The sequence below is a fragment of the Salmo salar genome, chromosome ssa01 (genome assembly GCF_905237065.1).
Source record: "Salmo salar chromosome ssa01, Ssal_v3.1, whole genome shotgun sequence".
NCBI classification, from domain to species: domain Eukaryota; kingdom Metazoa; phylum Chordata; class Actinopteri; order Salmoniformes; family Salmonidae; genus Salmo; species Salmo salar.
Genome location: NC_059442.1, coordinates 25042580 through 25059055, shown reverse-complemented (window position 1 = coordinate 25059055; position 16476 = coordinate 25042580). Strand labels below are relative to the sequence as shown.

Below are 16476 nucleotides of genomic sequence, written 5' to 3'. Positions count from 1 at the left end.
TGGATTTTTTTTAAATGTGCAGCGGGGGAATAATACCCCTCCGCAAAGAAAATGACCAGTGAATTGACATGGAGATCCCCAATTAGACACGCATTTTTTTGTTTGTTTGCTCACATATGCAGTTTACATCCATTAAAGAAAATGAAAAGGTGATTAATATGACACAATTGAAAGTATTCAAAGGTATTTTCTCTGCGGACTATTGGCAGCAGCTCCGGAAGAATGACATGCCACCGCTAAAGATCCCCTATCCTTGGCTGCATCTTATGGGTTCAATGGGATAGAGAAGACCCACAGTATTATCACATTGTGTTGTCTGTATACAGTCCTCTCACTACCAACACACTTATCGGGTGTTGCTTGTGCACAGGCAACAATGAAGACTCTCCTTGACAATACCTAAAGGTCGACAGTGGAAAAATCCTCTTTCACCAGTTTGAATGCGTATTACTTCAATTTCCCATGCCAATTATTATATGGATTTATTGCCACAAATCCTGTCTTAGTTTAGTGTCAGATAATTTGGTGTGTCTTGGTCAGTAGAATACAAAACATAGGATTGGACAACTAAATCCCAAAGTGGGAAGAGCTGTGCCCCTACACATGTTAACATGGTAATATCAGGAAACGCACAAGAAAGACATCCACACGAGGCACAGAAAAGTGTTCTGTTTAATCTATGCATAATCTTAATAAAGACCTAACTCAAGACTGTCACATCTCCACAGCACGCACACACACACACACACACTCTCTGAAAGCGCAAACAAAACAAAAAAAAGCACATACAATTACAGATCAAAATAAATTGCCTCAAGTTCTACACAATGTCAATTCTGAATAAGTTGACCCCAAATCTTTAAACCACTAACACAGAAGCAATTGATTACTATAAAATATAACTTTCTTATTAAAAAATTATATTAAATTCTAATGGCACTTCTACAAATTCTAATATTACCATTGACATTTATCAGCATCTTTCATTTTACAAATCAAAAAATTGAGTCAAATGTTGCACAAGAAACAATTCAATAAATATTTCTCATGATTATACACAATTTCACAGGCTTAACCTGCCAAAGACACAAATTCCAGTATTAAATGTAACCCAATACTCAATTTTAGACTTAAATCCTACAGCATGAATTAGGAAAACAAAACCCCACTGATCAGGAGCAGTAGCATGAGTTTTCATTCGTCATAAATATATCTCTGTGTTTCACATTAAACATGACATCTATGGAAAACAATTAGGTTCATTCCCAAACATGGACTTAGCTTAGAGCCAAACAAAAATACTTGCATTCAGTTTGCTTAACATTAAATTGAATTCCAGATTAAAAACCTTTACAAAAGATTAATTCATTTAACAGTAGCAAACTCCAACCCTGAAACTCGTCTCTAAAAGCAGCAGAAAACGGGCTTAGTTGACATTTTGATAAGGTGAAGAAAAAAACAAACGTAACAGAAATTTGTATAGCCTGAATATCATCACAGCAGTCTGTGGCAAATGTAGTGTATAAAAAGGGCAACTCCAGGTGCAACACTTGTCTGTGTTTCTACAAGGCACATTCTGTAACAATCCTGGAGATATAAATAATGACTGAGAAACCATCAAAACAAGAATTTACTGTTAGTTTTCTAAGCCTGTACAACTACATGTATGCATTAGAGAAAACAATACATCAATGTTTCAACTGCATCACATAAGAAATGTTCCTTTCAAAAGAGTGAGACAAAATATGCAACAAACTACATTCCCGTGTTTTGATTGAAATACCACAAATTGAACACTATATGACATTTATCTAAAACACACAGCTTCATGAAATATTGGGAAACTCATTCCAGGGGGAGGATGGGTATATAATTGGATGTTAATAAATACTACCTACATACTACTAAAGTTCAGATGAATCAGTGTTGTGATACCTCATCTCAAAAAGGTGAGGTATGAAAAGAGAAATATGCTTACAATTATAGTGATTGTGTTGATAAAGACGCTATGGAGTCACTGTAGTATCCTCTCCACATAAAAGAACAATGAAGCACTTATCTAATGCATGCTGGAAATCGAGGGCTGTTCTTCGATGCCTCCAGACAATGCACCTGTTTACCGTCTTCCAGGTCTCCCTTTGCCTAATACATTTCTCGCATTCCAACGGCTCCATTCAATACAAAAAGTGCAAAGAGAGACTCATGGTGCCTTTTTCCCCCCACAGTGAGGGCATACATGCACAATGATCCCTTGAGAACTACCTGGGACAGGAGAACAATGCTTGTATTGTATGACTTCTATAGATATTCTACACCATATCGGTGTGTTTGTTCTTGTGAACAACTGCTTCCTCTGCCGGAACAGCAGTCATAGCGGTATTACTCCCTGTTTTGTTCTGGAGTGAAGACATGGCCTGTGAGACATTACATCTGAAAAGGAAGCCAAGTTCACTGGAGTGAGACAGGAAAAGGAAACCCAAATCACGGTGGGAGGGAAGACATGAAACTCTTACCTAAGAGATTGAAGCCTTAGTAAAACACCTTGATAATCAACTCTACTTGTGTTCTTCTAATACAGAGAAACAGCATACATATTGATAAATAGAATATATATTTACATTAAATATACAAATAGTAAGAAATAGCAGCCTAGACAATATCAGTGTTGAAACTATATGCATGCTCAAAACAAGTGCTTCGGTGAGAATACGCAATTTAAGATTTCTGTGTAAGATACATTAACAGACCATTTCTTTACAGTAACAGGATTTGCAGAAATGAATAAATGACCCCAATATCAATTCCATAGTACCAAGATGACAAGGCATCAAAAGTCTCTAAGCTTAGAGAAATCAGCTCATCTTTACAGATCATACCTAAAGTAAACTCTGAACCAAGTTAAACAAATAAATCCTTCAGATCAAGTCTTCTCAGGACAGATGAAACCAATATCTTGGACTTTTAGTGCTACTCACCTTGTAGGAATCATATGTATAGCATCAAAATGAACCCAACTACAATGAAATCTTTCCAACACACAACAGGCCCATGAAGTCCACATTCTGTCCAAAGATTCGGTCAAGCAAAGTTCCACCAAAGGATTCACTCAAACGTTAAATCAGACATCAGTAGTACTTCGACATGAACAGAAAAATACATAGGATACAGTATAAGAGCAAACACAAGGGGCAAAATAAACTCAGTAGATTTAGCATTTTGAGCTACGTGTTCTGATGTACGGACAGTGTGGCAACAAGACATCCACAGTACACCATCTCCTCAGAGAAGCACTGAGGCACACCGAGAGTATACTTTGACCATCTCTCCCACTCTCTGCCCTATCTATCAGGGCATGTCTCCAGCATTATTATATGGATAGCAAAAATATGCAAACGTGGTTACCCTTTCTTTTACAGTGCTGTAATACAGACAAATAACCCAGAAATTGAACTTACTAAATAGAAGTCAACAATTGTTAATTAATAAAGAGCTTGATTTTAAGCCACATGTATTACATTATTGTAAGTACACTCATGAATCAATTGGCATACAAGTGCCAAGGAGAATCACTGAGTGACCCAAGTTACTTCCTGGTATTAAGGCACTGTAAAGGGAAAGTGCTGATCACGTTTTTGAAGGCCCACAGATTAGTTGTATTGAAGGCAACAGGTCCTATGCTTGTATGAGAACAGGAGTGTCAATAATTTCAGTAGGCACCAGTGTTACAGGCATTAGCTGCTATCTTTAGTAATTACCACCCAACCTGTATATGCATCATGCTAGAGCATAAAGGTGACAAAACAATTCACTTCTAAATGTTCATACAGCAGCCTGACAGCCTAAGCTGAGATGAACATTGAAAGGCCAGTGCAGCAAAAAAGTAATTCCTTCAGGATATGCTCCATCTTACTATATGAAAAAACCTTGCAACTCCTGTATTTATTTTAGTCCTCTATTCTAAGGAAACATTCCGTTGTCTGCTTCATTCCTACCATAAAGAAAATGACAATACTAGCTACCCCAAAAAATTATCCAGTAGTCCAACTTCAAGTATTTTTCCACTGCCTTGTGATATTTCTTCCTGTTAAGCAGGTTGACTAATAAATAAGGTTGGATATAAAATAGAATATAGATTGCTAGTCTTGGACAGTTTTAGTTTCCCCTTCCACTAATCAAATGCTGTTAATCCATTCAGGAGTGTGTGCTATAATTCACTTGCAGATATATGCATAGAAATGTGTTTCTATTAGCAGAATACACTCTTCATCTAGCTCAGCAGTTTTGCACTACCAAGACAGAAATAAACAAGTGCAACTGATTTGTCCACCTTCAACATATATCCAGCTTGAGTGGAAAAGCACCCGATCTTATTGTTGTAAAACAAAATTATAAAGTCCAACATCCTTCCAGTGAAGTCCAGTTTTGTGCATTATAAAGTTGCTACACTTTAACTTAAGAAATGCCACATGGATTAGAATTCCAAAAGGATATGTCTTTAACAATTTGTGAATATGTATAACTAGTACTTTACTGTGGAGGTATATGCAGTAGTAGTACTCGAGTGATAAGACGCTACTCTGTCTTATTTCATGGCACAGGTGAGAGGGGTTTATCCAATGGCAAGGGTCTTGACAAGGCCACAGTGGAACTTGCGGATGTGGCGGTACAGGTCCCCAGACTGGGTGAAGCGCCGCTCACACCACTTGCAGGCGTGAGGCTTCTCACGTGTGTGAACCACGGCATGCCGGCTCAAGTTATGAGAGTACTGGAAGCTCTTGCCGCACTGGCCACAGGTGTATGGTTTCTCGCCAGAGTGTGTGCGCTCGTGCCGCTTCAAGGTGTACATGCAGGAGAAGGTCTTGCCACATTGTGAGCAGGTGGGAACAGAGCCGTCGGGGGAGAGCTTGGAGCGCGCCCCGTCCTTCTCGCGGAAATGCGAGCTGAGGTGCAGTTGGAGCACATGGGGACTGGGGAACACCTTGCTGCAAAGTGGACACACACACACCTGTTGCCCCGGGGGCAGGAGCACCCCACTGGAGGTGGAGATGTCTGAGGAGGCCAGGTCGTCCTCCTCCTCACTGTCCCCCAACAGCCTCCCCCTCCTCTCCTCGCCCTCTCTGCCCCTCGTGCCCCCCCTTCCTCCGCAGCCCACCCCCTCCTCCATCAGGTCTTCCTCCTGGGAGAGCAGGGCCGATGTGGAGCCGTTGTTGCCTGGGAAGAGGGCAGCGAACCCTGTCACCACTGAGCTCCTGGAACTATTCCCAAAGCGCTGGCTCTCCGGGCTCATCGCCTCACTGTCCTCCTGCTCTGACAGCAAGTCGTGTTCATCTTTAACAAGTGGCTCAGTGCCCTGCTGCTGGCTGTCGAGGGCCAGCTGTCCCGAGATGTAGGAGGGGTGTATGGGATCTCTGCTAGACAGTGGCTTGAAAGACAAATCCAGAGCGCAGTCCATGTCAACTGAAGCCCGGGACCTCTGGGACAGCAATACTGTGCAACTACTGACATCAGCTTTTGTTTTTCCAGCTGTTTGGACGCAGGGCTCGGCCTCTGCTGACACATAATTGACACCTACAAGGTCCGGGGACCTGCCAGGGTGACCGTTTGCCTTCTGCCTGCTCTGTGCAGACCTATCACAATCTGTGACAGCCAGCCTGACTTCGCAGTTGTCCATGTCAAACTCCTCTGCCGGGGGGGCTCTCTGGGGCAGCTGCTGTGTCTGTCGCCGGCCTGGCCCTGGCTGCTTGCTCTGCAGCTCGCTGTCTGAGGAGCTCTCCTTGTCCAGACAGCTCAGTGCTATCCCCTCACTAACCTTCTCATCCAGGTAGCACAGTTCCTTATCTTTCAGCTTGCTTTTGCACACTTTCACTATATCATACATGTGAAGGTAACTGGCCGCAGCCAGGACATCCTCCACTGGCAGAGTGTTGAATTCCAGCTTCCCCTCATACATAAACTCAAGGAGCAGACTGAAAGCCGGGGCTGTCACAATGTCACTGTTCAGATGCACAACGTCCCTTTTGTCTGGCTGGTCCCTGTAGAAGAGATGGAAGTACATGCTGCATGAGGCCAACACGGCTCTGTGCGCTTTGAATCGTGCATCCCCTACGAGAACAGTGCAGTCACAGAGGAAACCTTGGTGACGCTGCTGACTCAGGCACTGCAGCAACTGGCGGCTATGGTCTGGGAACTCCATTCTTCCGTCATAACCTGATGGAAAAACAGGAAAAACTGGATATTAAATCAACGAAACGCTGCCATATAGAGGGCACCACAGAGCGTCCGCAACACATCTGGTGTTCAAGGAAACTACAAACAAAAGTAAACCAACCCCAAACGAAATGTACAGGAAAAGAATACAACTTGCAGAAAATGCCACAAAGTAGTCTATCAATGCAAACATTAGCAATAAAAATGCGAGACATGCACATAGTTGTTTAAAAAGAAAAGTTTAAGACTACATTTCCATTGAATGTTAAATAGAAGCGCCATCCCTATTACAATATGGTAAAGGCTCCTTGTCATATCGACTTCTTTACGCATCAATAGGGCTACTTAAATCAATATAAATATTGTTATTTTATTCTCGATTAGCCTACAGATTGAGGTGTGTGTGTCCTTTTGGGCTCTCCTACCTTTCTCTCAAGTTACCAACAGCAGTCCGATTAGTCGCACTAGCTTTTGAGCTTCACATGGAAATGCGAAACGGACGGACCGGGTACAGTCGCACGCACGCTTCCACACAGACAAAAACGATCGCTACTCAGCCGTTGTTCGTGTGTACTGAACAATGATCAGGAACCGTTCATTTACCAAGCATGCAAACAGAGACAGGCAAAAACTCAGGCTTGTGGATACCAGCACTCGCCCATCGGGCAAGGTTAAGAAAGACGCCAGGGGAGTGAGTAAACTGGTGCTCTGTTAGCTAATTACACTGCAAGCTGTAGAGTCAGCTGCTCTGACATCACCGCAATGGGAACGCTACCTCCAGCTGTGCTCCCCTTTAAGCCATATGTTACTCTGAGTCGAGTTACGTACAATAGACACACAAACTTGTTTCAGAGGTTGCATCAGTCCCAACACTAAAATATTATACACTTCAGAAAATGTATTTTATTTTAGGATTAAAGGACACTTGACAATAGTCGAAATATGGTTAACTTTATAACGCATTGTTGTTCCTTTTACGCACTGGTCAGCCACAACTTTAATGACACATACTTTTGTTCTATTGGTGTAAAAACATTTAAAGTTATTAAAATAACAATGGACCAGACTACAAATAACAAACAAATGTCCCTATGAACTTTTAATTAGGCATAACCAACAATAAACCGAACATACAAATATTTGCTTTTCGCGAACTACTTTGCCCTGTTTTAACGAAAGGAAAACTACAAGCAGAGGCAAGAACGCAGGAAGATAACGCTGCATGGTCGTAATTCATGGCTAGAAGCCTTTACACAGCAAAGGAGCTCAGCAACTGTCGCTGACCAAGCCAGCTGCGCTGCACGGAGGTAGCGCTGGGTATTATAACTTTCGGTTTCAACATTTTCATTGTCAAAACGCATTACTTACAGATATTTTCCTTGTCCCCGTGTTTTCTTAAATGTTCTGACGTCCTTTCATGATGTACGGACAGATGTTCGCTTCTCCTGTCGTTTATTGAGCTTAGTTCGACCCTGGCAGGCAAGCTGCACTCAGTTCTGTGTGTCAAGCAGGTTGTTAATGGACCAGTCTCGCGATAACACGGACCACAATAAATTCTGTACTACTGCATGAACTCACAAAGTGGCAGCAAGTAGCAGTGTTCTTTGAGAACATAATTTGATTTACCTTAATCTATCTCCCTTTTCTGGAATATGTCCACCAGGGAATTGATTGATGCTTTGAACGATGTCTGTTCGCACACTGCATAATGTGTATCAAATGTTTTGATAATTTTCTTTCTTCTCTTTAATGTATATGGAAAAGACAATTATGCTCCCATTCTATATACAGTATTTTTTTTATTGAGGATGCAGAACAGAACATCTTTTTGATATTCCAGCAGATATGTATTTTTATCTTGTTGCTACAACTTATATTGGGTGAGCCTAGGCTGCAACAAATGGGAAGTCCAAAAGGCAGAAAGTTTATATAAATAAAACAGGAAAATACCTTTAGGGGGGATCGCAACTTGCCATACCCCCAACACTTTGTCACATCTATAATAAAATATACACTTTCTTATTTTCTTTAGGAATGATGGAACCTGTTCAATAAGCATTTATCTATCAAAGAGGAGTTGGTCATAAGGATTCATTATGGAGAGTAATTAAGACCAAAATACAGATGTTTCTCATTTTCACTGCTCGTCATAGATTTCTAATTCCATATTTTCAAAATACATATATTGAGGGAAAGAAGTGGCTTCAAGTTGCAGCTGCTCTTCTTGTGGCCCCCTCTCCACCCACCCTGCAACTGCTTCAGTCACCTTTGCCCTGTGTTCCAGCTGTCGTGTGTTTTGAAAGGGCCATTTGCTGTTACTCTCTGCCCCTTGACAGAGAGGGGAATGAGCAATGTGACGGGAGACGGCAGGCACTGGTCAGAAGGGGACACTGGCTAAAGATCCAATTACTGCTTTATTCCATTTTTAGTCTACCGTTGACAATTAAATCTATAATCACCATGGCATCTTGTCCCAAGCCTTAGCAAAGCTCAAAAGAACAGCAGGTTTATTTTTTTGTGTTCTCTCATCCTGTCGGCCAATATTGATTTTAGTGGTGAAACATATATGATCTATTAAAGTCATGTACAATTTTTCTGTTTGGTCAAAAGGTCCAAATATGAGGAACCAGTAATATAAAATATGCATAAGAAAGTAAGTGTTATTGAGTGAATTTACATCATTTTCAAATACTTATTGCAATAAAAATTATCCAAAATGATTTCTAACATGTATGCCAAATGCCAACAATGTTAGTTATTTATATTTGTTAGGCCAAGCCTTGTAAAGAACAGCTATGTGTATAAGAATGGGACCACTGGCAGCCCCTGGGTCCCTGGCCACACAGACCCAGAAAGCAACCAGTAGAGGACGGGTGGTGGTGGTGTGGTATGTGTTTATGGGGTGAGACAAAGCAGTGGTTGTGCCCAGGGATTGTGGCCTCTGAGAGAGGCTCAGCATGGTCAAGTTTCTCACACAGAGAGAAAGAGAGAGGTATGGAGAGAGAGATGGAAAGGGAGAGCGAGAGAGAGAGAGAGAGAGAGAGAGAGAGAGAGAGAGAGAGAGAGAGAGAGAGCACTTCCTGGAGGTTCTTTCCACCTCTCTGCAATCATCAATGGCATTCTCCCCCTGACCCACTCTTCGCTCAGATAGACAAAGGCCCTGCATTCCTCTGCAGTCTGACTGCCAGGCCTAGCCAGGTCCAATTTAAGCATATCACTCATTCCCTCTGGACCAATGGGCTCATCAGGGGACTGGTCATTAATGATAATTCACAGGTTTAATGCATTTTAATTGTTACTATTTATATCACACAATTTGTTCTACTGGTTTCCCCCCAATGTATTAAATTGTTTCTAGAATAACATTAAAATGACAACTGTGGTTTTGTTACAGAGTTGAATATATGAAATGTCATACTTTCTCTTCATCTAAGCCTTTGACATAATAAGCTGAACACTTTTATACACCTATACATACAGTACCAGTCAAACGTTTGGACACACCTACTCATCCAAGGGTATTTCTTTATTTTTACTATTTTTTACATTGTCGAATAATAGTGAAGACATCAAAACTATGAAATAACACATATGGAATCATGTACTAACCAAAGAATTGTTAAACAAATCAATATATATTTTATATTCTTCAAAGTAGCCTGGAGGTGTGTTAGGTCATTGTCCTGTTGGAAAACAAATGATAGTCCCACTAAGCACAAACCAGATGGGATGGCATATCGCTGCAGAATGCTGTGGTAGCCATGCTGGTTAAGTGTGCCTTGAATTCTAAATTAATCACAGACAGTTTTACCAGCAAAGCACCCCCAAGCCACCTATTAATTGAAATGAATTCCAGGTGACTACCTCATGAAGCTGGTTGAGAGAATGCCAAGAGTGTGCAAAGCTGTTATCAAGGCAAAGGGTGGCTACTTTGAAGAATCTCAAATATAAAATATATTTAGATTTGTTTAACACTTTTTTTGGTTACTACATGATTCCATATGTGTTATTTCAAAGTTTGATGTCTTCACTACAATGTAGAAAATAATACAAAATAAAGAAAAACCCTTGAATGAGTAGGTGTGTCCAAACCTTTGATGGGTACTGTATATCCTATTCATATTTAGCAGCAGGACATCACGTGTGTCTTCTTTACATTATCTCAGATGTTGAATACAGTTTTCAAACCAAAGTAATTTAGCACCAAACAAATGTAAAGCTAAGCACCGTTAGAGCAAAAGTATTTGAGTAAATACCTATACAGAAACACAAAGAGACAATGTGAGATGGTGGTACACTGTCTGCTTTTCTCTGTCCCAAAATGTGTGGTGTTTATGATCAAATAGAAAGGAAAAGAGAGACAGGCTGTGAAGAAGCAGGATGTATGCTTGTCTGGTAGTAGAGACTGAGGCAAAGAACTAAACATGGTCTTTTGACCTTATTAAAAGAAAGATCAGTTACATCCCAGGGTGCACCACTTCACTACTCTCCACTGGGGCAAAGTTTCAAACCAGGGAGGACGGAGTCATCACCTAAAACATCAACAGCAGGTTATTGGTGGAGAAAAAGGGGGAGGAAGGCGGGGTGCCTTGTAAGAATTCGCAGACGAGTAGGTAAACCGCCACTACCCTCCATATTATTGGCCAATGTGTAATCATTGGAAAACAAACTGGACAATCTACGATTAAGACTATCCTACCAAAGGCGCATTAAAAACTGTAATATCTTATGTTTCACCGAGACGTGGCTAAACAACGACATGGATAATATAGAGATGGCTGGCTTCTCCGTGCATCGGCAGGATAGAGCAGCTACGTCTGGTAAAAATTAGGGGCAGGGGTGTGTGTCTATTTGTCAATAACCGCTGGTGCGCAATGTCTAATATTAAAGAAGTCTCGAGGTATTGCTCGCCTGAGGTAGAATACCTCATGGGAAACTGTAGACCACACTATCTACCAAGAGAGTTCTCATCTATATTATTCGTAGTCATCTATTTACCACCACAAACCAATGCTGCCACTAAGAACACACTCAACGAGCTGTATAAGGCCATAAGCAAACAAGAAAATGCTCATCCAGAAGCGGCGGCGCCAAGTGGCCGGGGACTTTAATGCAGACAAATGTAAATCCATTTTACTTCATTTCTACCAGCATGTCACATGTGCAACCAGAGAAAAAAAACTCTAGACCACCTTTACTCCACACACAGAGACGCATACAAAGCTTTCCCTCGCCCTCCATTTGGCAAATCTGACCATAATTCTATCCTCCTGATTCCTGCTTACAAGCAAAAACTAAAGCAGGAAGTACAAGTGGCTCGCTCAGTACGGAAGGGATCAGATGACGTGGATGCAACACTACAGGACTGTTTTGCTAGCACAGACTGGAATATGTTCCGGGATTCATACAATGGCATTGAGGAGTATACCACCTCAGTCACCAGCTTCATCAATAAGTGCATCGACGATGTCGTCACTGCAGTGATCGTACGTACATATCCCAATCAGAAGCCATGGATTAAAGGCAACATCCACACCGAGCTAAAGGCCAGAGGTGCCGCTTTCAAGGGTGGGACACTACTCCGGACGCTTATAAGAAATCCCGCTATGCCCTCAGATGAACCATCAAACAGGCAAAGCATCAATACAGGACTAAGATGGAATCCTACTACACCAGCTCTGACGCTCGTTGGATGTGGCAGGGCTTAAAAACTATTACGGACTACAAAGGGAAACCAAGCCATGAGCTGCCCAGTGACGTGGGCCTTCCAGACGAGCTAAATGCCTTTTATGCTCGCTTCGAAGCAAGCAATACTGAAGCATGCATGAGAGCACCAGCTGTTCTGGAAGACTGTGTGATCACACTCTCCGTAGCCGATGTGAGAAAGACCTTTAAACAGATCAACATTCACAAAGCCCAGGGGCCAGACAGATTACCAGGACATGTACTCAAAGCATGCACGGACCAACTTGCAAGTGTCTTTACTGACGTTTTCAACCTCTCCCTGACCGAGTCTGTAATACCGACATGTTTCAAACAGACCACCATAGTCCCTGTGCCAAGAAAGTGAAGGTAACCTGCCTAAATGATTACCGCTGTCAAGGATCCCCCCGGTACTGATGCTCATTCTGTTCACCAGTTCTGGAGGTCTACGTCACCGGCTTTCTACGCTTCACTGAACGGGATTCATTATCATCAATTCCGGACTGTCTTGTCTGATTACACACACCTGGTTCCCATTTCCCCTGATTAGTATGTTATATATGTGCCCTCTTTTCCTTCTTTCTTTGTCAGTTATTGTTCCCATGTCCGTTGGTCGTGTGAGTACCTATGCGTTGGTGCAGCTGTTATTCTGCGTGCTGTATATATTGTGTATTACTGGTATTGTCCTATGTTGTTCAATGAGGATTCCCCTCGCTCTTTTGTTTGGGTACAGCCCAGTGTTTTTGTATACGTGTTTGTTTTGGGTGTATTAAAAACCCCTATTGTGTATTCCTGCGCCTGTCTCCAAATCCTTTATACCAGCATGACAACCGCCATATAGCACTCACGTCGGTAGCCATGAAGTGCTTTGAAAGGCTGGTCATGGCTCACATCAACACCATCATGACGGAAACCCTAGACTTACTCCAATTCGCATACCCCCCCCCAACAGATCCACAGATGATGCAATCTCAATGGCACTCCACACTGCCCTTTCCCACCTGGACAAAAGGAACACCTATGTGAGAATGCTGCTCATTGACTACAGCTCAGCTTTCAACACTATAGTACCCACGAAGCTCATCACTTCAACTGGATCCTGCACTTCCTGATGGGCTGCCCCCAGGTGGTAGGGGTAGGCAACAACACATCTTGCACGCTGATCCTCAACACTGGGGCCCCTCAGGGGTGCGTACTTAGTCCCCTCCTGTACTCCCTGTTCACCCACGACTGCGTGGCCAAGCACGACTCCAACACCGTCATTAAGTTTGCTGACGACACAACAGTGGTAGGCCTGATCACCGACAATGATGAGACAGCCTATTGGCAGGAGGTCAGAGACCTGGCAGTGTGGTGCCAGGACAACAACCTTTCCCTCAATGTGAGCAAGACAAAGGAGCTAATTGTAGACTATAGGAAAAGGAGGGCTGGACATGCCCCCATTAACATTGAGTTTCAAGTTCCTTGGTGTCCACATCTCCAACGAAACTATCATGGTCCAAACATACCAAGACAGTCTTGAAGAGGGCACGACAACACCTTTCCCCCTTCAGGAGACTAAAAAGATTTGGCATGTGTCCCCAGATCCTCAAAAAGTTATACAGCTGCACCATCGAGAGCATCCTGACCGGTTGCATCACTGCCTGGTATGGCAACTGCTCGGCATCTGACCGTAAAGCGCTACAGAGGGTAGTGCGTACAGCACAGTACATCACTGGGGCCAAGCTTCCTGACATTCATGACCTATATACGAAATAGGTGGTGTCAGAGGAAGACCTCAAAAATTGTCAAAGACTCCAGTCACCCAAGTCATAGACTGTTCTCTCTGCTACCGCACGGCAAGTAGTACCGGAGCGTCAATTCTATGACGAAAAGGCTTCTAAACAGTTTCTACCCCCAAGCCACTAGACTGCTGAATACTGCTGCTACTTGCTGTTTATTATCTCCACATAGTCACTTTACAAATTACCTTGACTAACCTGCACCCCCGCACTTTGACTCGGTACCGGTCAAAGTGCCTCGTTATTGTTATGTCATTTTCTTGTGTTACTTTAGGATTATATATTTTTTTAACTTTAGTTTATTTAGTAAATATTTTCTAAACTATTTCATGAGATGCATTGTTGGTTAAGGGCTTGAAAGTAAGCATTTCACAGTAAGGTCTTCACCTGTGCATTCGGCGCATGTGACAAATAAAATATGTTTTGATTTGGCTACAGTTGGTCAGCCCTGTTTCTATTATGTGGAGCAGCATGGAAGTATGAGTTGTGAAGAGCTCATTTACAGTACAAGTGACAATGAGAGGAAATGGCACAGGACTGGAGGGAGGAGGCAGTGGGTCAATATATCTTTCATCAAGGGGAAGGGTTTCCAGCAGCCCCATGCTCCTCCACCCCCCTGCCGTTGTGATATTACTCAATTATTACACAACTTTTCACCAAGTCTCTGTCAAAACAGTGGTGTTATTAGGGACAGCACAGTAACATGCCCAATCTTAAACATACAGTGCATTCGGAAAGTATTCAGACCCCTTGACTTTTTCCACATTTTGTTACGTTACAGCCTTATTCTATAATGGATTAAATAACTTTTTTCCTCATCAATCTACACACAATACCTCATAATAACAATGTGAAAACAGGTTTTTAGAATATATATTTTTTAAATGTATAAAAAAAATATAAAAAAATACCTTATTAACATAAGTATTCAGACCCTTTGCTATGAGACTTGAAATTGAGCTCAGGTGCATCCTGTTTCCATTGATCATCCTTGAGATGTTTCTACAACTTGATTGGAGTCCAACTGTGGTAAATTAAATTGATTGTACATGATTTGGAAAGACAGGATTGTGTCGGGGCAGAGATCTGAGGAGGGGTACCAAAACATTTCTGCAGCATTGAAGGTCCCCAAGAACACAGTGGCCTCCATCTTTCTTAAATGTGAGAAGTTTGGAACCACCAAGACTCTTCCTAGAGCTGGCCGCCCGGACAAACTGAGTAATTGGGGGAGAAGGGCCTTGGTCAGGGAGGTGACCAAGAACCCAATGGTCACTGACAGAGCTCTAGAGTTCCTCTGTGGAGATGGGAGAACCTTCCAGAAGGAGAACCATCTCTGCAGCACTCCACCAATCAGGCCTTTATGGTAGAGTTTCCAGACGGAAGCCACTCCTCAGTAAAAGGCACATGACAGCCCACCTGGAGTTTGCCAAAAGACACCTAAAGGACTCTCAGACCATGAGAAACAAGATTCTCTGGTCTGATGAAACCAAGATTGAACTCTTTGGCCTGAATACCAAGTGTCACGTCTGGAGGAAATCTGGCACCATCCCTACAGTGAAGCATGGTGGTGGCAGCATCATGCTGTGGGGATGTTTTTCAGCGACAGGGACTGGGAGAGTAGTCAGGATTATTTACAATGACGGCCTACCACAAGGCAAAAGGCCTCCTGTGGGGACGAGCCTGGGATTAAAAATAAATAATCTGCATATAAATGGATGAGAGAACTTCCTACTGCCTGAGCTATGTTGTTGATGTAAATTGAGAAGAGCGTGGGGTCTAGGATCGAGCCTTGGGGTACTTCCTTGGTGACAGGCAGTGGCTGAGTCAACAGATGTTCTGACTTTATACACTGCACTCTTAGTTATCAAACCAGGCCAAAGACCCCTCAGAGACACCAATACTCCTTAGCTGGCCCACAAGAATGGAATGGTCTACCATGTCAAAAAAGGCTATAAAAATAGCAGCACAACATTGCTTAGAATCAAGGGCAATGGTGACATCACCAAGGATCTTTAAGGTTGGAGTGACACATCCATAGCCTGAGCAGAAACCAGATTGCATACCAGAGAGAGTACTATAGACATCAAGAATACCAGTCAGTTGATTATTGACAAGTTTTTTCAACACTTTTGATAAACAGAGCAAAATAGAAATAGGCCTATAACAGTTAGGATCAGCTTGATCTCGAACCATGGTTGCCTTCCAAGCAATGAGAATCTCCCCAGAAAGGAGAGACAGGTTAAAAAGGTCAGAGATAGGCTTGGCGATGATAGGGGCAGCAACCTTAAAGAAGAAAGGGGTATAAACCATCTGACCCAGATGTTTTTTGGGGGTCAAGTTTACATCAGTTAATCATTTACATTTTAGTCATTTAGCAACCTTAAAGAAGAAAGGGGTATAAACCATCTGACCCAGATGTTTTTTGGGGGTCAAGTTTACATCAGTTAATCATTTACATTTTAGTCATTTAGCAGAGCAACTTACAGTAGTGAATGCATACATTTCATTTCATGCATTTATTTATTTAAAAAAAAATTGTACTGGCCCCCCATGGGAATCAAACCCACAACCCTGTCATGCTCTACCAACTGAGCCACAAGTGAAATTATGTGAAGATGAACTCAAACAAACCATATTTTTAATAGGATGGTTTTGATGGCTCATCCTACATAAAATGATTGATTTATTATGAAAAAATATGTAGATTAAACATATGTCCGGAATCTTTATCCGTCTCTGTGTGTAGCCTTCTCTCTGGATCGCAAACAGGCCTATCGGCGCTAGG

At 42.3% G+C, this 16476-nt stretch overlaps 1 protein-coding gene across 2 annotated transcripts; it reads right to left on the bottom strand.

Moving 5' to 3' along the window:
• Positions 1-654: 654 nt before the first annotated feature.
• LOC106582697 (zinc finger and BTB domain-containing protein 18.2) lies at positions 655-7738 on the bottom strand. 2 transcript variants are annotated; one of them, XM_014166054.2, is made up of 2 exons: positions 7576-7738; positions 655-6207 (listed from the first exon to the last, which is right to left on the bottom strand). In XM_014166054.2, exon 2 carries the CDS (start codon positions 6191-6193, stop codon positions 4610-4612), a length of 1584 nt encoding a protein of 527 aa, XP_014021529.1. In that variant the 5' UTR covers positions 6194-6207; positions 7576-7738; the 3' UTR covers positions 655-4609. The 2 variants fall into 2 exon arrangements, with proteins under 2 accessions (XP_014021529.1, XP_014021617.1); XM_014166142.2 differs by lacking the exon at positions 7576-7738 and adding an exon at positions 6633-6916.
• Between the last annotated feature and the right edge of the window lie 8738 nt (positions 7739-16476).

Excerpts from the sequence above, each read along its gene's own strand:
- LOC106582697 (XM_014166054.2), bottom strand. The coding sequence starts at position 6,193 with ATGGAGTTCCCAGACCATAGCCGCCAGTTGCTGCAGTGCCTGAGTCAG.